Below are 23,579 nucleotides of genomic sequence, written 5' to 3' on the forward strand. Positions count from 1 at the left end.
GCTGCCTAACCAAATCAGGTTTAAATGCATGTCACAGTTTTCTCTCCAGTTCTTTGTGATAGGTTTCCCTTTTAGAGATGGAGACGCTGAACCTTTGTTGCTGAAAAGCCATAATTAGAATATACAACTCTGTAGGTCTTCAGAGGGGATTCATAAAATAGATTGAAGAGAATATTTTTTTTTGCTTCTACTGGAAGGTCACCTTCACCACAATTCTTAGGAGGATTCGAGTTTAATCTTTCAATCATTAATCCTGTGGTTTTTACATGTGATTACATGACACAGAGAGCATGCTATACTTCATACATAAGATTCCATAAACACAATTAATGAAGCATCAAGTGAATTTTTCCATCCTTCATGTTTCCTACAAAGGTTGATTGGTTCCAAAGCACTTTCAAACTAATTGACACTTTTGATTCTTACCTGTCTCTCTGTCAGGAACCTGAGGCTTGTGAAGGTGATGATATTAGTGCAAGATTACCTGAACTGGGTGTTGGGACCAGAAGCTGGTGCTTTTGATACCATAGCGTATGCTCCATTCTCCTGCAGAGCTGCCTTTTTGTATTGAGTTTTATTGCATTTTCTACTTGTTCTCTCCCACTTCCTCTCTTGACTAGAGATCTTTTGTAGGCCTGTGTAGGATGGGATTGCTTAAGTCAGGCATGCGCTCTCTGGGCACAGAGACCAATAGGGCTGTATGACAGGTAGAAGTTAGGGCTGGTTTATGCAATGACAGATTGAGGCTCCATGAGTTCCAAGACTGGATGTAATTAATTTACTCATATAATGGCAGCTACTTCTTGTGCACTGATGTTGGGCTAATCACACCTTATTTTGCTGAATTCTCCTAACATCATTCAGTTCAGTTCAGTTCAGTCGCTCAGTTGTGTCTGACTCTTTGCAACCCCATGAATTGCAGCATGCCAGGCCTCCCTGTCCATCACCAACTCCCAGAGTTCACCCAAACTCACATCCATCGAGTTGGTGATGCCATCCAACCATCTCATCCTCTGTCGTCCCCTTCTCCTCCTGCCCCCAGTCCCTCCCAGCATCAGAGTCTTTTCCAATGAGTCAACTCTTCTCATGAGGTGGCCAAAGTACTGGAGTTTCAGCTTCAGCATCATTCCTTCCAAAGAACACCCAGGACCAGTTTCCTTTAGAATGGACTGGTTGGATCTCCTTGCAGTCCATGGGACTCTTAAGAGTCTTCTCCAACACCACAGTTCAAAAGCATCAATTCTTCGGCGCTCAGCCTTCTTCACAGCCCAACTCTCACACCCATACATGACCACAGGAAAAACCATAGCCTTGACTAGATGGACCTTCGTTGGCAAAGTAATGTCTCTGCTTTTGAATATGCTATCTAGGTTGGTCATAACTTTTCTTCCAGGGAGTAAACATCTTTGAATTTCATGGCTGCCATTACTATCTGCAATGATTTTGGAGCCCAGAAAAATGAAGTCTGACACTGTTTCCACTGTTTCCCCATCTATTTCCCATGAAGTGATGGGACCAGATGCCATGATCTTAGTTTTCTGTATGTTGAGCTTTAAGCCAACTTTTTCACTCTCCTCTTTAAGAGGCTTTTTAGTTCCTCTTCACTTTCTGCCATAAGGGTGGTGTCATCTGCATATCTGAGGTTATTGATATTTCTCCCAGCAATCTTGATTCCAGCTTGTGCTTCTTCCAGCCCTGTGTTTCTCATGATGTACTCTGCCCATAAGTTAAATAAGCAGGGTGACAATATACAGCCCTGATGTACTCCTTTTCCTATTTGGAACCAGTCTGTTGTTCCATGTCCAGTTCTAACTGTTGCTTCCTGATCTGCATATAGTTTTCTCAAGAGGCAGGTCAGGTGATCTGGTATTCCCATCTCTTTCAGAATTTTCCACAGTTGATTGTGATCCACACAGTCAAAGGCTTTGGCATAGTCACTAAAGCAGAAATAGATGTTTTTCTGGAACTCTCTTGCTTTTTCCATGATCCAGCGGATGTTGGCAATTTGATCTCTGGTTCCTCTGCCTTTTCTAAAACCAGCTTGAACATCTGGAAGTTCATGGTTCATGTATTGCTGAAGCCTGGCTTGGATAATTTTGAGCATTACTTTACTAGCATGTGAGATGAGTGCAATTGTGCGGTGGTGGGCGTTCTTTGGCATTGCCTTTCTTTGGGATTGGAATGAAAACTGACCTTTTCCAGTCCTGTGGCCACTGCTGAGTTATAGTCTAAGTAGTAGCTTTGCATAACCAAGGGAGCTGGCTTTTTGGCTTCCTAAAGTCGCAAGACTAGTCAGTGGTGGAGCCAGGTTTCAAGCTCAGGTAGTCTTCCCCAACACCATTGATATTAGCCACTACCTAGTGATTTCCAAGCCAACTTGGAAGGACATTCCAGGGCAGAATTGACCATGCCTATAAATGCTGTAGATATGATCCAGCAAGACAAGGGGCCTGGAAGGACTGAAATTGTGTAACCTGCCTTGGATCATGTAGCCAGAGTGACAGAGCTAGGATTTGAAACCAGGTCTTGTGTCTCTTTGTCATGAATTTAAATGCTCCTCATGCTCTCTTCATTGGTAGGACTGATGTTGAAGGTGAAACTCCAACACTTTGGCTACCTGATCCGAAGAGCTGACTCATTTGAAAAGACCCTGATGCTGGGAAAGATTGAGGGCAGGAGGGGAAGGGGACGACAGAGGATGTGATGGTTGGATGGCATCACCCACTCAGTGGACATGGGTTTGGTTGGACTAAGGGAGTTGGTGATGGACAGGGAAGCTTGGCGTGCTGCAGTTCATGGGTTGCAAAGAGTTGGACATGACTGAGCAACTGAACTGAACATGCTCTTCTAATTCTAGATGGATCAATGTAGTAAAGATTTACAGGGCGTTCACCTGGTACTGTTGGGCAAAGATGTTTCCTGGAGTCACAGGTGGGTCACTGGCAGTGTTCTTCTGAGGACGCATGCCCTGTCTGCAGGATAAGTCTCTCGGGCAGGCAGGCAGTGTGGTGGAGTAGGAAGAACCTAGCCATTGACTGGCTCTGAAACAGGATTACATTCAAGTTCTCAGTCTCTGGGATGTGCTTGCTCTTCCCTTCTCTCCCCAGTCTTCTATTTACTCTTTTTATGAAATGAAAATACTAAATGTTTCCTCAGTAGGCTTTGTAAGGATTAAATAAGGTGATGCTTGTAAAGTGTCTGGCACACAGTAAGTGCTCAATACATGATGACATTTTATTATTTGTTGTTAGTATTTGAAAAAAATGCTTTTCCTTGTTGAAAATATGTAATAGTTGTATGTAGCTCTTATATAAGGAACACATTCAAAGTAAAAAATAGAGTCCTAAATGACAAGTCTGGCTTTCTATAACAGGGGAAAAGAAGAATTGTACATTTTATCTGTTTAAATTTATTTAAAAATTTTTCTTTTTACTTTTTTAATGATGATGGACACATTTGAATTGATTTTTGTGGGGTTTAAAAGGTTATTATCTGTTTTAAGTTTCCGGAAAATGTTAATGAATATAATCACTTGTGCTTTTTCACAAAAGGAAACTGTGGAAACAAAAATAAAAAATTAGAATTAATAAATCTGTTATTCTACAACTTAAAAAATTACATGACAAAGTGAAAAATCTCCCATCTCCTCCAGCTGTCGTTTCTGCTCTCAGAGGCAACCGTTAGTAACAGTTGTATATGCTTTTTCTTTTTTTTACCTTATTAATGTACCATGGATATATTTCCATTTTTTTGTGTTTTATAGCTCAGTTTTTTCAAAAATATTTAACAGCTTGAGGTATAATTTACATACCATAAAATCATCAATTTAAATGTATAATTCCATGATTTTATTAAGTTTACACCTTTGTATAATCATCACCATAATTAAATTTTAGAACATTTCTTTCTATTTCTAAGTGAAATTCGCTCAGTCGTGTCCATCTCTTTGCTACTGTACAGTCCATGGAATTCTCCACGCCATAATACTGGAGTGGGTAGGTGAACCTTCTCCAGGGGTTCTTCCCAACCCAGAGATCAAACCCAGGTCTCCCACATTGCAGGCGCATTCTTTACCAGCTGAGCCACCAAGAATACAGGCGTGAGTAGCCTGTTCCTTCTCCAGCAGATCTTCCCACCCCAGGAATCGAACCAGGGTCTCCTGCATTGCAGGCGGATTGTTTACCAACTGAGCGATCAGGGAAGCCCACAATATTTCTGTTTAAGCCCCAAAGTTCTTTATGCCTGTAGTCAGTCCTCAGCCCTCGATAGATAATTTTTTCTGTCTTTATAGTTGTTCTTTTCTAGAAAATTTACATAAATGGAATCATGCCACATATCTTCTTTTGTGTCTGACTTTTTTCACTTAGTGTAACGTTTTTAAGGTTAATTTATGTGGTTACACATATCATTGTATGGATATACCACACTTGGTTTCACCATTTGGTTAAACCATGATGAATATTTGATTTGTTCCCAGTTTTAGGGTATTTTGAATTTTGCTGCTGTGAATAGTCACATACAAGTCTCTATGTTGATGTATGTTTTTATTTTTCCTGCTTGGATACCAAGGAGTGAAATTGCTGGATTGTGTGATAAATTTTATTGCACTTCGTGAAATAGCTGCATTGTCTATCTTCTTGTTATTGTGTTGTAAGTGTTCTTTATATATTTCATATGTGCTTATTATCAGATGTATGAATTACAAATATTTTCTTCTAATATTTAGCTTATCTTTTCACTATCTTGTTGTTTCTTTTAAAGAACAAAATTTTAATGAAGTCAAATTTATTATTTTTTTCTTTTATGAGTCTTGCTTTTTAATAAATCTTTGTCTAGCCCATGTCATAAAGGTTTTCTCTGCAAGGATTATAGTCTTAATTCTTAACATTTGGGGATATGATACATTTTACAGTTAATGTTTATGTATGGCATAAGATAAAAGTCTCAAAGTATGGGGTCTTTTTGTATATGTTTTGTGGGAATGTTTTAGGTACAGTTTTATTTTTCAAGAAGGACTGCTTCTCAGTTTCTTATGTGACTTTGTTAAGTTTTATTCCCCTCAAATAGTTGTTTTTGATTATTTTGTCCAGTTTTATGTTTTTATTTTGTTAAGCGGATTTGCCAACTTCTTCATACTCCCAAACCCAGAATATGCTTCTGTACTTCTTTTTTTTTAATGGTGTAGAAAATTCTGTTTTATAGGTTTATTTAATAAAATAGTTTTCAGTAATTTTTATATTCATAAACAGTTAACATTGGTTTATATAATATTTTACTTATTTATGCTAATAATTCATTAAAATAGTTTCCTAGAAGTGGGATTTCTGGGTCAAAAGTTATATATGTTTTTAATTTTAAAAATACTATATTCTTCAAAATCTGTACTAAATTATCACATTGTTAGAATATAAGGAAGGCCCACTTCTCACTGTCTTGCCACTATTAATACTATTTTTTTTAATTTTTACATTTTGCCAATAAGCAAGATGAAGAGTGGAATATTTTTATTTGCATTTATTTAATTTTAGTGGAGTTGGGAATCGTTTTATATACTCTTTATATACTGTTTGTTTCTTTTATGAAGTGACATCTCATGTCCTTTGCTTAATTTCCAATTAGATTGATTGTCTTTTTTAGAATTGATATATAGAATATTGTGATATTGAGTTTTTATCTGTGTTTTGTTGTAAGTACTTTATTCATTTCCTTCTAGTCATAACTGTTTTAAGTCTTTTAAAAGCCTGTATTGTAATTTGTATTTTGTTTATTTGTTTTTAAAACAGAAAGTTGTACAAGGGGTCAATTTACACCAAATCCGAGGGCTTGGGTTTGATGCCACATGTTCTCTGGTTGTTTTGGACAAGCAGTTTCGTCCTTTGCCAGTCAATCGTGAAGGTAGGACCGTTTCTGTCTCTTTTTCTGGTACTGGGAGACTGGCTGGGGCCCAGGGGGAGCATGAGATCAAGTGTCTGTTATCGCCATGAGTGAGATGCACGAATGGAGCATGGGGACCAGAGATCATGTCCCTAGAGGACATGTTGGACAGCAGTTAGTAGGAGAGGGGTGACCTTAGAATTAGGTGGATTAGGAAGAGACTCTGCTGTCTAGGGTACAAGAGCAACAGCAGAAAGTTTGATGTAGGATGGACATGGACTCATTAGCTCAGAGTGTGTAGCCTTGAAACAGGTAAGTGGTCTGGGCCTTTCCAAGGAAGGCAGCCTGGAGTTGCTTATGCATATGAATTTCACCACCACGTTCATTTGAGTGGATGAGTCAAGTTAATTTAAAGGAAATAGAATAAGACAGGTAGAACCGTATATCACACAGAAGAAGCTGGAAACAAATGGTCTCTATTTTCAATAGTCAGACCAAAGATGTTCCCATTGAATGATGTTGTTCTAATAGACACCTCATGAGTACTATAATGAGCTGTTTCAAATGTTTAAGTGCAACTTTCACCTACCATCAGAAAATTTTCATGGATGAGAATGTGCCCTTTTGGGATACTTTAGCCAGTAGTGCTAGCACTGAAGTTGCAACCCCAAAAGTCAGGTAGGTAATGGAAGTGAGTAAAGTGGGCCAAATTTGAGAAAAATAACAGCACATGTGCAGAGATAAATTTCAACTGATATTTATCCTTTTAATGGGTGGCAGACATTTGGGAGTGGTAGAGACTATGGCACATTGGAAATTGCATGCTGCATCTAAAGGAGTGTGGCTCTCTGCGTTTTCAGTTGGCTGTTACCAGCATAGGTATCACAGCATGCTTTGGGCTGTGTTAAAAAATCCTTAGTAGTGGGCACTGCGTAGTAGCACCTTTCTTAAATGGTGGCTGTAGACACTGGGGTACTCTGAGATACTCTGAAATCGGAGTCAGACAGTTTCAGATCTTAACCCTGCTACTGCTGAGCGGTGACACCTTGAGTGAATCACTTAACCTCTGCATGACTTGGTTTCATCTCTGAAAGGCTTGGAATAATGAAACAGCACTTTGCTGTGAGAATTAAGTGAGAGACTGATACCTGATTGTTTAGAAAAGCTTCTTCCATCCAGTGATGAATTCTTTAACTTAGGAGAATGTGTTCCACTCATTCCTATGGACCTGATGCATGGAATGGTGATATTTATAAATGACATGCCCTGAAGAAGTATGCAAATGGGCGAATGATTAGAACACAAGTAGTAATGGTGACCATCTTTTATTCACACACATTTTTTCTAATCATGTCACATTTACTAGCACTCCTTGGGTGCCGATCCCTGTCTTACTAAGTGATAAGGCTTCAAAGATGAATACAAGTGGTCCTTGTTCTCAGTGGCCAGCCACTGGCTCAGTTGGCATTGTTCTGGTCCAGGAGCGGCCCCTGTCTGGACCACTTCAGAGAGCAGAGACCCAGAGAATGGGACTGAACCTGTGCACTCAGCTCTGCAGCAGCAAGCCCTCTCCAGCCGTGGAGCAGGCCGCCTGGGGAGGCTGCTGGGGCTTAAGGAGCGGTCAGGTGATGTTCTGTCAGGGATGTTGTGTGAGACATTCTCATTTTGTATGGAGCTTTAGATGCTAAGAGCCCTAAGTTCCAAGGACTCTATACCTCTAATCTGCTAAAATATATGGTTTTAAACTCTGGTTGCAAGTTAGAATTAACTGGAGATCTTTTGATTATCAGTTCATGAGCCTCACCCAGAGTTGTTTTTATTCAGTTGGCTTGGGTGAACTTAGGCTATTAGTGTTTTTATAAAGTCTTCTCAATAATTCTAGTATTTGGAGAATCACTGGGTACAGATGAATGAACAGCTAAAATGTTAGGAACAAGAACATTTGAAATGGAGGAAGAATTCTTTGTTAAATCTGCTTATACAAGCACCCTCAGATACCATCTTTTCTTCTCAGTGTAGGTAGAATTGCTTCCTATTAACAATTAAAAGGGTATGTAGGAAGCTACCCTAATTATAAGTGTTGAAAATATTGGGTAATTAGGTTGCAACCTATTAAAGAAAAGAGTAGCCAGGTTGCAACTGTAATTATAAGTGTTGAAAAAAATTATATTCCACCTAAAAGGTTAAAATGTGCCCATTCATCAAATGAACCCAGCTGCAGGTGCCCCTTACCAGTTTCTTGCCTTTCAGCAGGTTCTGTTAAGGTTAGATTTTATATGCAGTGGATTAGCCTGTGTTGGAAAGTGAAATTCAGAGTTTAAGGATGAATTAAAGGTTCTTTAGTGACTTGTCCTTACCTAGCAATGACCCATTCTTGATTGGTCAATTGGAGTAATTGTGGAGTGGGATCAAAAAATAGCTATCACCATTAAAACCAAGGGTTTCTGAGGTGGTGAGTGGTAAAGAATCCACCTGCCAATGCAGGAGACACAAGAAATGCAGGTTCAGTCCCTGGGCTGGGAAAATCCCCTGGTGTAGGAAATGGCGACCCAATCCAGTATTCTTGCCTGGAAAATTCCATGGACAGAGGAGCCTGGCGAGCTACAGTTCTTGGGGCCACCAAGAGTCAGACATGACTGAGTGCACACGGACATTAAAACCAAACCCCCAAGACTGGCAAAGTTTACCATCTTTGGATGGTAACCAAAAAAAAAAAAAAGAGAGAAAAATTCCCAAGTAAACTAAGTTCAGTAGTTTAAGGACACTGACCTGTGTGATAAAATCATCTCATTGTTTGGTTTCTCTTCCTTTGAAGGTCAGAGCAGCTCTGGGTTGGATCATGGTGCCATTGCTCTGTGGTTCCTGCCTCTGCAGCCCGCCTGGCCCAGACCGTGACTCTGGGTGAACCATTCCAGCCACAGGAGCTCTTGGGAGGGAGAGGAATTGAGGGTGATAGTTTAGGGCCAGGGAGGAAGTTATGCCTAGGCCACTCTGCAACAGAAACCTCATGTTTCGATGGTTTTCTGACCTAGTCATTTCCTTCAAGTATCCCTGGAACACCTGTGAGGCATTCGCAGTATTAATTGAATGAGTACAGGGGTGAATAATTTGCCCAAGGGTAGACTGTGTAACCCTAATTCTTCTCTGTTAGATTGCTTCCAATTGTATTAAATATGATGCCATCTTGGGTCTGTGCTCTGTTGGTCTCACATGCTGTCTCTGCTGTGTGGTCCCTCTTCCCTCACTCTTTCTTCACCTGCCTACCCAGTGACCAGTCATTTCCAGAATTAACCAAAAGCTTTCCTGCCTGTCGGAAGCCTCAGCTTTCGCTACCTGGGGCCTTCTCTGTGCCCCTCCTCTTCTGTGTACCGTGTCCAGGTCTTCTGTCCTGTCAGTCATTACTAACAGTGTTTTGTTAGTGTTAGTCATTACTAACAGTGTTTTGTTAGTCTGTCAGTGTTTTGTCCACTTACCCACCTGCTCCATAAGGGCAGGGTCTGTGGCACACTCTTCTTGGTATCGCAGCACCCAGCACTGTGTCTGGCATGTAGCAAATGGTTAATAAAAGATGAAGTGAACTTTCAGTGGAGTCTACAAGTGCTGGAAAGATTAACTTCCATGTTGTTGTCTATAATGAACATTATTAATTAAGAATCATAATAAATAGAATAAAGTAGCTGATTCTGCACAATCTTCATTTTGTCATTCTGAGCCTCTTCATGTAGAGCAGTAGTAGCTGACCCGTCTGTCTTTACAGTTAATGGTTTAGCAACAGGTGTTTTTGTCTTAAAGCAGCTGCAAATACATTCTATACAATATTGAAGATGAGCTACTGATACCATCCTTTTCAACACCCACACACACATGTGTGCGTGTGTGTGTGCGTGTGTGTGCGTGTGTGTGTTTGCGTGTGTGTGTGTGCATGATATGTGTTCACACACCCACATTCTGATTCCATGATGATTTTTGAATAGGACCTGGACATTAGTATTTTTTAAAGCTATCCCTGGAGAAGGGAATGGCATCCCACTCCAGTACTCTTGCCTGGCAAATCCCATGGACGGAGGAGCCTGGTAGGCTGCAGTCAGTGGGGCCACTGGGAGTTGGACACAACTGAGCGACTTCACTTTCACTTTTCACTTTCACGCATTGGAGAAGGAAATGTCAACCCACTCCAGTGTTCTTGCCTGGAGAATCCCAGGGACCGGGGAGCCTGGTGGGCTGCCGTGTCTGTGGTCGCACAGGGTCGGACACAACTGACGTGACTTAGCAGCAGCTAAGTTTAGCTAAGTTTAGCTAAGTAGTAGCAGCAGGAGTTTCTAATGTGCAGCTAGGGTTGAGAGCCAGAGCTGTAAGTGGTTTTGTTATGTAGTAGAATCCACTCAGCCCTTTATACAAAATCTTAGATGTGCCTATGGAAGGTTTCATGTACTTTCTTTTATTTTCAATGTGTTAATGTTGTTTGAGGAGCTTTTTGGGACCTGAAATCTCTCTGGTCAGGCAAATCAGTGATTGAAGCCTTGGCTTATTTCAAAGATGACCTAATTTAGATATTTTCTCAGGTTGACTTTTTTGGTTATGTTTTAAAAATTCTTTTTCAAATATATGGAAGCATAAGGAAAATAAGATAACAGCCTCCTACGTATGTATGAGGATAAACAGATGAAGTTTTATCATATTTGCCACAATTCTTTTTTTTTTTAAGAAAAAAGCACTTTAGTCCATGCCCTCCTCCTCTCCTCTGTCCAGCAGGTGATGGTTCTGCTGTAGTTGGTGTTTACACTTTTCTTCTGTGCTTTTATCACAAGTGTGTATACCCACGACAACAAACAATATATATTGTATTTAAAAGTACCCCGACTGGTGTAGCTCAAGTTTAAACTTGTTTTACTAATTTATTTATCCATTCTCTGCACAGATCTACTTTCAAAACACATTTTTGCCTTTCTCAGCCATGAGAGAGCAGGCAGGTCTTCAAGCCTGAAGGCAGTTTGTCATTGAAAATGACCTAGATCTCAGAGTTGTTGTTAAGATTAAATGAGATAATGTATAAAAATGTTTAGCACAGGTCTGCCAACACACACACACACACACACACACACACACACACACACACACACAGAGCTTTATAAACATTTGTTCTTAGCAAAATTATATAATAGCTGCAGTTATTTTGCCAATAAATAAAATAACACATGAAGTGCCTGGCTCAGGTCCTCTGGAGTCCTTTTTCTCTCTCCCGTTTATAATCTGCCAGGTATATTCATTGCTGTTCTCTGCATTTTGCCATGGGAGGGGGCATGTGGCATGCAGAGGGCTGTGAAGAGTAGTGACTTGCCCATCACTGCAGTATGAATTAACAAGGCTGGGGGAGGGCCAGAGGAGCAACTAGGTCCTCTGTGGGCCACAGGGTGTCAGAGGCAGGAGGCGGACTTCCTATAAAACATTCCTCTTGAGGGTCTGCTGTGCGACAAGTATGTGCCATATCTTTATGCACATTATCTTTTGTTCAATGAGTGAAAAATCTCAGTTAATCCATCCAGGCCTGGTTGTCCCCATTTTATAGAGAAGAACACAGGCTGAGAAAAATTCCACAACTTTTTCAGTATCTCTGTACTGAAAGAGCGTTCCATGTTAGGTCTGCTTGGTTCCCCAAATGGAAGGAAAATACTCCAGTGTTTCCCACGCCACAAAACCAACCACGTGAGGAAAAAGCACTTAAATTAACTAATTTTAATTAAAGTGACTAGAGGCAGTGAGACTGTAAGCAGATAATAGCTGTTATGTAGATGTAGATGATAATTATACCTGAAATTATATGTCCTGATTTCCAGGAGGCATACCTTAAAAAACTGAAGTATTGTTTAGGCTTATTTCATTGGTTCTTTGCTTGAGTATATGTCCAGGGAAGTTTTTCTTAGATATAAGGGATAGGAGAGGGGGAAAAGTTGAGAGAATGAATGGCAATACTGTATAATTAATCAGTGAATCATGACTAGGTTTTTGCGTAGACATTTAGCCTTGGAACTATATTCAAAGAGTACATCTCTTGAAGGGAGATTGGAGGTTTGGGTGGGATGTACTAGTCAGTGCTGGTGGTGTTCCCTGTTGATGTGTGAAATTACAGAAGTGATTGTGAAGATTTCTGCCCTTGGGAATCCACAAACACCCCCTTGAATTAGAACGACAAGGATGTAGCAGTGTCCTCACTTTCCTTGTTTTTGCTAGGGGATTCCCATCGAAACATCATCATGTGGCTGGATCACCGGGCGGTCAGTCAGGTCCACCGGATCAACGAGACGAAGCACAGCGTCCTGCAGTACGTGGGGGGCGTAATGTCTGTGGAGATGCAGGCCCCGAAGCTTCTGTGGCTAAAAGAGGTGAGTGCACAGGCTTGGGGAGAGATTGCTAATAATAGCAGAGGATTCCTTCTAGGGAATCTATCCGTACCAGGCACCCTGCTCAAGTCTGCTGTGTTGGATTTTTCTAGCAACTCTCAGAAGGTTGATCCCATTTTGTTGATTCAGTAGCAGTTAAGTCATTCTGCTTAACTCATACAAGGCACTGTGATAAGTATTTGATGGGGATTATCTCTTTGAATCCTAACAGCAACCCTATAAAGTAGTTTTTTTTTCTTTTTTGCATGTGTTTTGTAAAAACTAAAACTAATAGAGATCCATCAGCTCACCCTGAGTGACTTAATCTTATTAGCAGCCACCCCCTAGTTTTCTTTTTCTTTTTTATGTGTTTTGTAAAAGCTAAAACTAAGAGAGATTCGTCGGCTCACCCTAAGTGACTCAGGAAGCATGCAACAGAGCCAGAATCTGAACCTAAAACCGACTCTGAAAGTGATTTTTCATAACAGCCAGTGCTCTACTGCAGTTCACAGGGGTTAATTACCATTTGAGTTAGAAAGTGGCAGAGCTGGGATTCAAGTCCTGATCTTCTAATGGGAACATTCTCTGCATACTTTGAGCCCCCAGTGATTAATGTTTGACCTTGGTGGCATTTTACGGAATGCCTTTCTCATCTCACCTGAACTTCAGTTTCCATGTCCTTATATGATAAGGTGATCTCTGGACAAAGCACTTGCAGGTGGTTCCCATTTCCAGATGTTAGGATCATTTATGAAGTGCGGAGAATGGTGATGTCAACTTAATGGTTCCTGGTAGATATGGATGCATGAGAAAGTTCAGGTCCTCTGGGAACTGTAAGGACTTGAAAACCCGTAGTGCTCTGGTGAGAAGAGAATTCATCTAAGGGTAAGACCTGCAGTGATTCATTTACTGGCTCTGGTGGGTTGGTTCTTCAATTACTCAAATGTGGGGTTGGGGGAGTTTCAGGGTACTGAGAAGGTGTCCTTGGATTGCCACCATGGGGTAGAGAGAGATGAGCACAAAGGATATTGATAATTAAGGCAGGCTTGGGTTGTTGCTTGTTTAGTATATTGAGCTATTTTGTAAGTTTGAATTTGCAGAAAGATGTCTGTATTTGCTAGGAGTTTGAAAATACAATGTTTAAGGAGTCGGGGTTTCAGGATCCTAATTCTGACTCTACTAGCATCACACTGTGTGACTTTGAGCAAAGCAATTCTCATTCCAGGCTTCACTTTTTCCGTCTAGAAGGTGAGTGAGTTGAACTGGGTCACTTTGAAAACTGGATACCAAAATATCCTGAAATAGAAATCAGATTACTAAACTGCCCTGCACTGCCCCCACACTCTATTCTGTGTTTGATAGGCTTTAATTAATTTCATTCTAGCAACCTCTGCCTGCTTGATGGCATAAGAAACTGAGGCTGAGAGAGAGGGTTATATGACTTCCCCAAACAGATGATAGAGCCAGAATGTAAACCGGTGTCTCCTGGTCTCTAATCCCAGCTCATCCCATTTGTCATGCAGTGCTGAAACCCTCTTTAAAGCTTGCCTGTCCAGGAAGTACCAGTAACAGGGGTGGTGGTGGTCTTTAAGCCAGCCTAAACATGGCACAAAGGAACAGATGGGTTGGCCATGTCACCCTTGTTGGCCATAGGTGAGGAACAGCCATTCTAAATTAGGTGAGGAGAATGGGACAGGTAGCCATTGGTGCAATACCAGCACCTTCCTGACACCTGGTTTGTAGCCAGCTTAGTGCTTTGTATCCCAGGAGATCTTAATATACATGCAGTTATAAGCTTGTCTGGATATTTACCTATGTGCTTGAGATCAAAGTAAGCTAAATAAAACTCACAGAAAATAATATCTAGATTGCCTGGCTGTGATTATGTCCATTCATTTAGTCGATTCCATTTCAGAATTTTCTGAGTAAGGCTCTAAACCGTGCCTCACTGTGTATTAAACTACCTGAACATTGAGCTTCAAACCTGTGTTTCAGATTTTTTACATTGATTTTTATTTTTTGGTAAGCATACCCAGGAATCCTTGCTGAGAATCCTTTGGTTTTACTGTGTTTGCAAATTCAAAATCAAAACAACTTCTAAAATCAGTTTTTGCATCTTCTCCTTAAAGCGTGCCAGTGGCTTTATAGCTTCTCAAACTTTAATGTGTAAATGAATCACCTACTGAACTGTGGATTCTGACTTAGTAACCCTGAGATGGGACCTGAGAATTTGGGTTTCTAACAAGCTCCCAAGTGGTGCTGATGTTACTGCCTGCAGATTCACAAAACCGCTTTTGGTTCTAAAGGCTTTTATACCCTTATATCCTGAAAAGCATCCGTGTATGGAGAAGTGGGAAGCAGTTTCTTCTTTTTAGTGGGCCTATGGGGAACTGAGACATAGGGAAGTACTGCTTCCCAGGTGGCGCTAGTGGTAAAGAACCCAGCTGCCAATGCAAGAGATGTAAGAGACACGGGTTTGATCCCTGGGTCTGGTAGATCCCCTGGAGGAGGGAATAGTAACCCACTCCACTATTCTTGCCTGGAGAAATCCCATGGACAGAGGAGCCTGGCAGGCTACAGTCCATAGGATCACGAAGAGTTGTACACAACTGAAGCGACTTAGCATACACGCATACACATAGCTTCACTGTTCAGCAGCACATTCAACATCAGAACATGAGACTGTGCAAGTTCACAGCGTTGCTAGGTGTTTACTCTTCATTAATTCCTTAATTTGTCAAATCTTACTTGTGGTCCTGCCATCAACTGGCAGTATGGTAGGTGCAGGGGCATGGGTACAGGAGGACTCTTACCCTCGAGGGGCACAGTGTCCAGTGGAAACAGTGGTGGGGAAGCATAAAGAGGGTAGAAACATGGACCCAGAGCTAGCAAAAGATGTGCTGAGCACTGTGATACCGGAATATGAAAAGTGCTTTTGGGGCAAGTAATTTGCTTCCTGGACAAGGTGCTTGAGATGAGCCTCAAGGTATGACTGGAGGTTTTGCCTAGTAGAGAAGAAAAGGATATTTTAGAGAGACTGTTTTTTGTTATTGTAAAGTACATAGGCCCCAGGACAGGAGCCTGGGATGCTTCCCTGAGAGTAGTAGGAAATGAGACCAGGCCTGTTTGGTGAGAGAGATCAGGGATGGTTGTTAGCCAAGGGAGGAAATATCCTAGATACCTTGGGCAGAGTGAAAAGATTGGATTAGGAGTAAGAAAATGTGTGTGTGGTGGGGAGTAAGAACTAGTTTTCTTCTTCTTCTTCTTTTTTTTTTTTTAAATTTATTTGTTGCCCATGCCACATAGCTTGTGGGATCTTAGTTCTCTACAGAGATCGAACCCAGGCCCTGGCAGTGAACGTGCCAAGTCCTAACCACTGGACTACCAGGGAATTCCCCAAGAATCAGTTTTCTTATTTTTCTGATTATAGCACTTCACTGGCCTTGCTTTGCTCTTAGGATAAGCTCCAAAATTTGTAATCTGGCTCAGAAGATGGTGTAGGACATCATTTTGACCTCCCCCACTGCTTACTGTGTGTCCCTCACTTTGTTCTCTCCAGTCCATCCATAAGGATCCACTCAGAGTGTCTCAGTCACTCCAGGTCTTTGCCATCTCAGAGTCTTTAACTAGGGGTTGGCCAACTATGGCCATGGGCCAAATCCGGCCTGCTGCCTGCTTTTGGATGTCCTGGGAGCTGAGAATGGCTTTTACCTTTTCAAATGTTGAAAAATAATTTAAAGAAGGGTCATGTTTTGTGACTAGTGAAAATGAGATGAAATTAAGACTGGTGGCCGTGAAGTTTTACTGGTAGCCAGCCACATTATTTGTTTATGTACTGTCTGAGGTACTCTTGTACTTCAGTAGTAGATCTGAGTATCTGAGATGGAGATCGCATTTCCTGCAAAGCTGAAAACGTTTACTCTCGGGGTCATTATAGAGAATGTTTGCTGATCCCTGGTCTTAAATGACGCTGTGCCTTCTGATTGAATATTCTTCCCTCTACTCACCATTGATTCTAACTCATCATGTAAATCTCAGTTTTACTGTCACATATTTAAAGAAGCCTTTTCTGACTCTCAAGTAAATCAGAGGTCTTTTGTCATTTTACTCTTTTTAAAAACATTAATTGATTTATTTTTGGCTGAGCTGGGTCTTGGTTGCTTCTTGCAGGCTTTCTCTAGTTGCAGTATTCGGGTTTCTCATTGCCTCTTCTGTTGTGGAGCAGGGCTCTAGAGCACTTGGGCTTCAGTAGCTGGGGTGCATGGGCTTAGCTGCCTTGAGGCATGTGGGATCTTCCCAGACTGAGGTTCAAACCCGTGTCTCCTGCATTGGCAGGCGGATTCTTAACCACTGGACCACCAGGGAAGCCCTGTCATTTTACTCTCAATTTTATTTCATTATATCTTTCATAAATTGTAATGACATGTCCATTTGTATAATGATTTGTATAAAGCTCACCCCTTCCAACCATTGTAATCCACAGGAAGATGGAGGTGATGTCCATTTTGTTCCTTGCTGTGTCCCTATACTTAATCAAATGCCTGGCACATAATGGGTACTCAATAAATATATTTTGAATGACTTGAGTGGGACAATAAGGAGCTCTTACAGTTCTCCAGGTGAGAAGTGATGAGACCTGAATTAGGCACTGTGGGATGGAGAGGAGACAGGTTCCCCAAATTGTTAGGGATTAATGTCAGCAGGACATTGAGGCTGATTGGCCATGAAGGGTGAGCTAGGTGGAGGAGTCACAGCTGACCACTCATTTCAGTATTACTGTCATTCATGTGCTCCTTGTACTTAGCCTGGAATCGAATATCAGAGGCAGTTGGATAGAATTTGGAGTTCAGACTTCCCAGAAGACAGAAGTGATGTACTAGGACCACCGTGGCTCATGGGCAAAGCCACTTGGGTCCTAGTTCTGCAATATGGAATTTTAATCGTGTCTTTTTCATTTAAGGTTTATGTGTTTTAGGTTGACGTATGTCTCCTTAATAAGAATTGTCAGATAAAAGGAAAAATGCCATTTGAATTTTTCATAACCCCCAGCAGTCTGGCTTCTCCATTTGGTCTCAATGATTCTGACTCTCATCTTAATGAAGGCCAAATGTAAATTAAGTTCTCTCAGGCTGGAACAGCTGGAGTCTCCTATCTTTATAAACATGAAACATTGTAGGGTAACGAGGTGCAGGCTGAGGAAGGTCAAGTAAGTTAACAGGCTGATGCCAATCCTGACAGCTCAGTGTTAATGGAAGATAATTAAGTGGCTTGTAGAGGATGCATGGAGATATTCCAACCCCTCTCTTAACTCATTTCCTCTTTTTGCCATTGTCAGCAGAGCAGAAAGCTAATCATTTTATAGTTTGCAGTTTTCATTGTTCATTCCAAAAGTCTGGAAGCAACTGGCTAGAATGTCAGAGAATTTTGTTGATGGGTTTAGAACACGTATCTGTCCTTTTCATTTCCCTAGTCCATACCCTTCTGCTTCTGTTCTCTTGGTAACATATTGGGAAAATGAGTAAGTGATGCTCTGATTGGTTCTAATATGCTTTTTCCTGTGTATGTAGGTTCTTGGGAGCAACCAGGGAGTCTGGATGCCCAGAGAGGTGGTTTGATAACTTCCTGCTAGCTGTGCAAGGTGTCAGTTGAATGCTTTGTAGTAGGGGGAACTATTAAAAAGAAAGCTGTTAGACTTCAGGAAAGCCTGATCTTTGTCTCCTCTGTACAGTGAGAGGCTTGCACAATAAGTGCCTTGACCAGCCTTATTCTTCTATTCCTCTTGATTGTATAGTAAGATCTATTTTCTTTTCTTGAGGTTTCTTGTCTTGAAACTTTATGAAAGATAAACAATGTCAGTTTCTTTCTTAAAAATGAAGCATTTCTTTTTTGTTGGCAATATAGTGGAAACTATAGTCTTCCTCTGTTAGTTACTCTGGCTTCAAATGCATGCATAGGTCTTGATATTATTTACCTGCATTCATCAGGTCTTTGCAGTAGAGCTAATACAAGACAGGAACTTTGGGAAGTAGAACACAGTTGTGTAACAACAACAAGTGCTGGATTTGAAGGCAAATGACACTTGCATTTAAATCTTTCTCCAGCATTTACCAGTTTTGCATGACCTTTGACTAAATCAGTGTCTATGATTTTCAGCATGTGTAGCTGTCAAATGACTAATGACAATAATATCAGCCTTATGGAATTAATTGGAATTTAGTCAGATATTTGTAAAATATACAGTAGATATTCAAATGGTAGTTTAATTCTCACTTCCACTGTGTTTTAAAATGTTTGTCTCCACTGATGGATATGTCAGTAACATTCTAGAGCCAACTGAGAGAATGTTAAACACTAGAATATCTTATTGCAAGTCACTGAGTGTAATGAGTTGCATGTTTTCCCTGTTTGAATAATAGCTAAAGAAAGCATCTAAAAATGACCACAAAATTGTCAGGCAAATCAACAGTCATAGAAAACAGTAGAAGAGTATAAAACATGTTTTCAGAGTCCTCCATTTATCTGAATCCTCCGTATCCTATGTATGATACCTGTACCAGGAGGCAGCCAGCTTTGAACTGCAAAGCAGAGTGACTCACTGAATATCTTGTACATGTTTCCCCTAAAATTCGCCAATGCTTACAGCCCCAGAGTTATTTTATTCCACAGTGATTATTTAATTTTTATACTATCTTGTGGTTAGATTTATCGTTTTTTATAAATGAGGAAGATGCATGCGTGCTTAGTCGCTTCAGTCGTGTCCGACTCTTTGTGACTTTGTGGGCTGTAGCCTGCCAGGCTCCTCTGACCGTGGGATTCTCCAGGCAGGAATACTGGAGTGGGTTGCCATGCTCTCCTCTAGGGGAATTTCTCGACCCAGGGATCAAACTCACATCTCTTGAGTCTCCTAGCACTACAGGCAGATTCTTTACTGCTGAGCCACTGGGGAAGCCCATAGGTGAGGAAACTGAGGCCCCCCCAAAAAGGCTAAATGTCTCACTCCTAGCCTCGTATCATGTAAGCATATGTACATCAAAAACCATACAAACAGCTCCATCCTCTATTCCCTTCCTGTGGGGGCCTGCCTTCACAAAAAAAGTGATCTCTGCCTTCACAAAGTTATTGCCTTTTTGAACTAAGCAATAAGAACAGACAATGTATGGCAAAACCAATACAGTATTGTAAAGTAAAAAAAATAAAATTTAATTAAAAAAATAAATAAAAAATAAAAGCAAGTCAGGGCAAGAAAAATAAAGAAAGAAATAGATGTGCTTTTGGAGAAGACTCTTGAGAGTCCCTTGGACTGCAAGGAGATCAAACCAGTCAATCCTAAAGGAAATCAATCCTTAATATTCTTTGGAAGGACTGAAGCTGAAGCTCCAATACTTTGGCCACCTGATGTGAAGAGCTGACTCATTAGAAAAGACCCTGATGCTGGGAAAGACTGAAGGCAGGAGGAGAAGGGGATGACAGAATGAGATGGTTGGATGGCATCACCGACTCAATGGGCATGAGTTTGAGCAAGCTCTAGGAAATGGTGAAGGACAGGAAAGTCTGGTGTGTTGCAGTCCAAGGAGTCACAAAGATTTGTACACAACTGAGCAACTGGACGTCAGCAACAGCAGAGGAAATAGATGAAATCAGTAGCTAAAATGTACATAGTGCTTATTATATATCTAGCGTTTGTCTAAGCATTTCATCCCAGTTAAACTTATCTGATCTTCACAACCACCCTAGGAAGTAAGTCTCATCTTTTACAGATAATAAAACAGCCTCAGAAATATTAAACAACTTGCCTGAGGTTATTCAGCTAATAAATGGCAAAGTTGGGGTTTGAACCTTGGCATTTCAGACCCGCAGAATGGGCTTATCACCATTTCACTCTACTGCTTCTTCAAATGTTTGCTTTCCAGGGTTTGGATAAACTAGTTCAGGGAAGAAACTTGGATGTGATAACTTCAGGATCATCTGACGCTGGGAACAATGGGCACTGGGATCATTTTTTTTTTTTTTTTCATTTGCAAAGTATTGGTTGAGTGTTTCCTGTGCGATGAGTATTGGGGATGCCAAGGTGAGCAAGATAGATGAGCGCCCTGCATAGGCTTCTGGGAACTTAGATTCTAGTGTAGAGAGACAGAAAGTAGAACAAATATATATGCAAAGTGATTTTGTTTCCTGGAAAATGCTATGAGGAAGAAACTCAGGTGAACAGATTTGGCATGGCTGGTGTGTTCTCTTGGGAGGTTTCTATTGACAGGAATGATGAGATTTTCAGGAAGCGGAGCAGCAGACTCAGGGGAGAGAAGCACCTATGAGATCCACCTAGGTCAGCAGGGCCAGGGGCAGGGTATGAGTGAGGCAGACAGGTGCAGAAGAGGGGTTAGAGAAGAGACCAAGGGCCAGACCCTACACAGCCTTGAGGTTATTGGCAGGAATTTGGATTTTATGCTAAGAGCAGTGGGAAATGGTTGATGGATTTTAAACATGGGTGTGACATGATCTATGTTACGACTTTGGGAAAAAAAAAAAAAACTTCTGGCACATGTACTGGGTAGATAATAAATATTTGTATAGCAACAACACAGTTTACACTGCAGTGTTAAAGGGAAAAATTATGAGGCTCTACAGTCTTACAAATGCATTTGTTTTAAGAAATTTACAGTATAGGAAAAAATGGCTGCATATATTATTACAAAACACAATAATGAGATACTATCCATAGTTGGAATAGTCGACTACTGTTACAGCACAGTGCTCAGGCTTTTATTACTTCTTAGTACTTTTCCATTAAAAAATAATCTTATAGTTCCAGGTATCCTTTCTGGTCGACAGCACTTCATTATTTAGCGTGGGATTCCCCCCACCCCCCCCACCCACTGGGATGATTTCCTTAAACCATCTGCACAACAGACTGGTTCCAAATAGGAAAAGGAGTACGTCAAGGCTGTATATTGTCACCCTGCTTATTTAACTTATATGCAGAGTACATCATGAGAAATGCTGGGCTGGAAGAAGCACAAGCTAGAATCAAGATTGCCAGGAGAAATATCAATAACCTCAGATATGCAGATACCACCCTTATGGCAGAAAGTGAAGAGGAACTAAAAAGCCTCTTGATGAAAGTGAAAGAGGAGAGCGAAAAAGTTGGCCTAAAGCTCAACATTCAAAAAACTGAGATCATGGCATCCAGTCCCATCACTTCATGGGAAATAGATGGGGAAACAGTGGAAACAGGGTCAGACTTTATTTTTGGGGGCTCCAAAATTACTGCAGATGGTGACTGCAGCCATGAAATTAAAAGACACTTATTCCTTGGAAGGAAAGTTATGACCAACCTAGATGGCATATTCAAAAGCAGAGACATTACTTTGCCAACAAAGGTCTGTCTAGTCAAGGCTATGGTTTTTCCAGCGGTCATGTATGGATGTGAGAGTTGGATTGTGAAGAAAGCTGAGCACTGAAGAATTGATGCTTTTGAACCATGGTGTTGGAGAAGACTCTTGAGAGTCCCTTGGACTGCAAGGAGATCCAACCAGTCCATTCTAAAGGAGATAAGTCCTGGGTGTTCTTTGGAAGGACTGATGCTACAGCTGAAACTCCAGTACTTTGGCCACCTCATGTGAAGAGTTGACTCATTGGAAAAGACTTTGATGCTGGGAGGGATTGGGGGCAGGAGGAGAAGGGGACGACCAAGGATGAGATGGATGGGTGGCATCACCGACTCGTTGGACATGAATCTGAGTGAACTCCGGGAGTTGGTGATGGACAGGGAGGCCTGGTGTGCTGCAATTCATGGGGTCGCAAAGAGTCAGACATGACTGAGCAACTGAACTGACTATATGAAGGGATTTACATGCATTATTTCATCTAAGCCCCTCTGTGACAGGTATTATTATTCCATTATACAGATGAGGAAAACAAGACCCGGGGGCTTGAGTAGTGTCTTTAAAGCTACACAACAGTAAGTGGTAGAGCCAGGATTCTCACTAGTTCCAGACCACCTCCAACCCTGGGCTCTATCCATTGGCCTGCAACTGCTCTGTGACTCATTTCTGCCCACGTGCAGGGTTATAGGCTAGCAGCCCACAAACTGAATCTGGTCCCCAGATGGGTTTTGTTGGACCCACCCTGTACTTGAAAAAAAAATTCCTTTTTGAATTAGTGTCCAACATTAAAAAAAAAAAAAAAGAAATTTCTCATAAAAATCCAGATTTCTCTGTTTCTCTCAAGAAAATAATAAAAGGACTTGGCAGTCCTGGGTTCACATTCCCAGGTGGGAGGAACTGGCCAGAGCTGCGCTGGGGCTGTCCCTCAAGAAGGGGCGAGTGTCCTGCATTTTACAGCATTCCCTACCCAGCCTGCTTCACCATTTCCTCTTCCAGCAACTAACCCTCTGGACGCTTGGAGCTGAGACCCAGGCCACAAGAATTTGTTCAAGGACTCCATCATTACTTTTCCTATAACAGAATACTTAGAGAAATGGAAAGTCTTGCCAGATGGTGCATTTCTTGATCAGTGGATCTAAGGATACCTTACCCACGTTCTCTGACATCTCTGGATCTTTGCTGTGGTCTTCCTTCTGCATGGCAAACTTACAATGATTTCTTTTCACTTGGGGAAATTTATACCAATTCTTCAAGCTCCAAGAAGCCCTCCTTGACTTTCACCATGGAGTGTTGATTAGGGTCCAACCCTCTGCCCCGTCTATGGCATCTTCCTCTTACCCCCACCCTGGAATTTATTAAACTATTATTGCACCTCATTTATTTACATATCTGTGATGTCTGGGGCATTGCTTTGCTTTGTATCTAACACTGATAACTCAGTAAATATTTTAATGGATGGATGGGTGAACTTACTAATCATTTGTCATGCCATTTTTGGTTGCTGGGTGTGTCTGTTCAGATAGTTCTGTTCCAAAGTAAAGATCACTGCATGTCGAGCATATGTTACTTTTCTCTTCCCTGTTGTGGAAAAGGAAGTTTGGGGTATTACTGCTCCTTTCCACCCCAGAGCCACCCCTTGGCTGCAGCCTGTCACCTCAGGTCATTGCATATTTTGTGTTGAGTGAAGCCTCCAGATAGAGGCAGTAACTCCTTTGTGCTTCTCTCCTTGTCTTTGTACTCTGAGAGGGCTAACCCCTTTGTGTTGCTTCTTTCATCCCCAAGAAAATCCAAGACACATCATCTGAATCAATCAAGCTCTTTATTTTAGAGTGTTTATACTAGGGCCATATTACGTTTGGACCAGATTTCTCCCAGCCTTTGAGCACGGCCGACCGTATTGTCAGCTGGTGTTAGGGCATCTGTTGTGGATTTTCTCTCCAGGGTG

General features: G+C 41.3%; 1 protein-coding gene across 16 annotated transcripts in view; it reads left to right on the forward strand.

The window, feature by feature from the left end:
- Positions 1-23,579, forward strand: part of FGGY (FGGY carbohydrate kinase domain containing) — a 510,923-nt gene that overhangs the window by 33,847 nt on the left and 453,497 nt on the right. For all 16 annotated transcript variants that reach the window (XM_069592908.1, XM_069592919.1, XM_069592895.1 and 13 more), the window contains 2 exons: positions 5,784-5,895; positions 12,103-12,254. In XM_069592908.1, coding sequence (XP_069449009.1) covers positions 5,784-5,895; positions 12,103-12,254 — 264 coding nt within the window. The remainder of the gene's footprint in view (positions 1-5,783; positions 5,896-12,102; positions 12,255-23,579) is intronic.

The sequence above is a fragment of the Ovis canadensis genome, chromosome 1 (assembly GCF_042477335.2).
Source record: "Ovis canadensis isolate MfBH-ARS-UI-01 breed Bighorn chromosome 1, ARS-UI_OviCan_v2, whole genome shotgun sequence".
Taxonomy (NCBI): domain Eukaryota; kingdom Metazoa; phylum Chordata; class Mammalia; order Artiodactyla; family Bovidae; genus Ovis; species Ovis canadensis.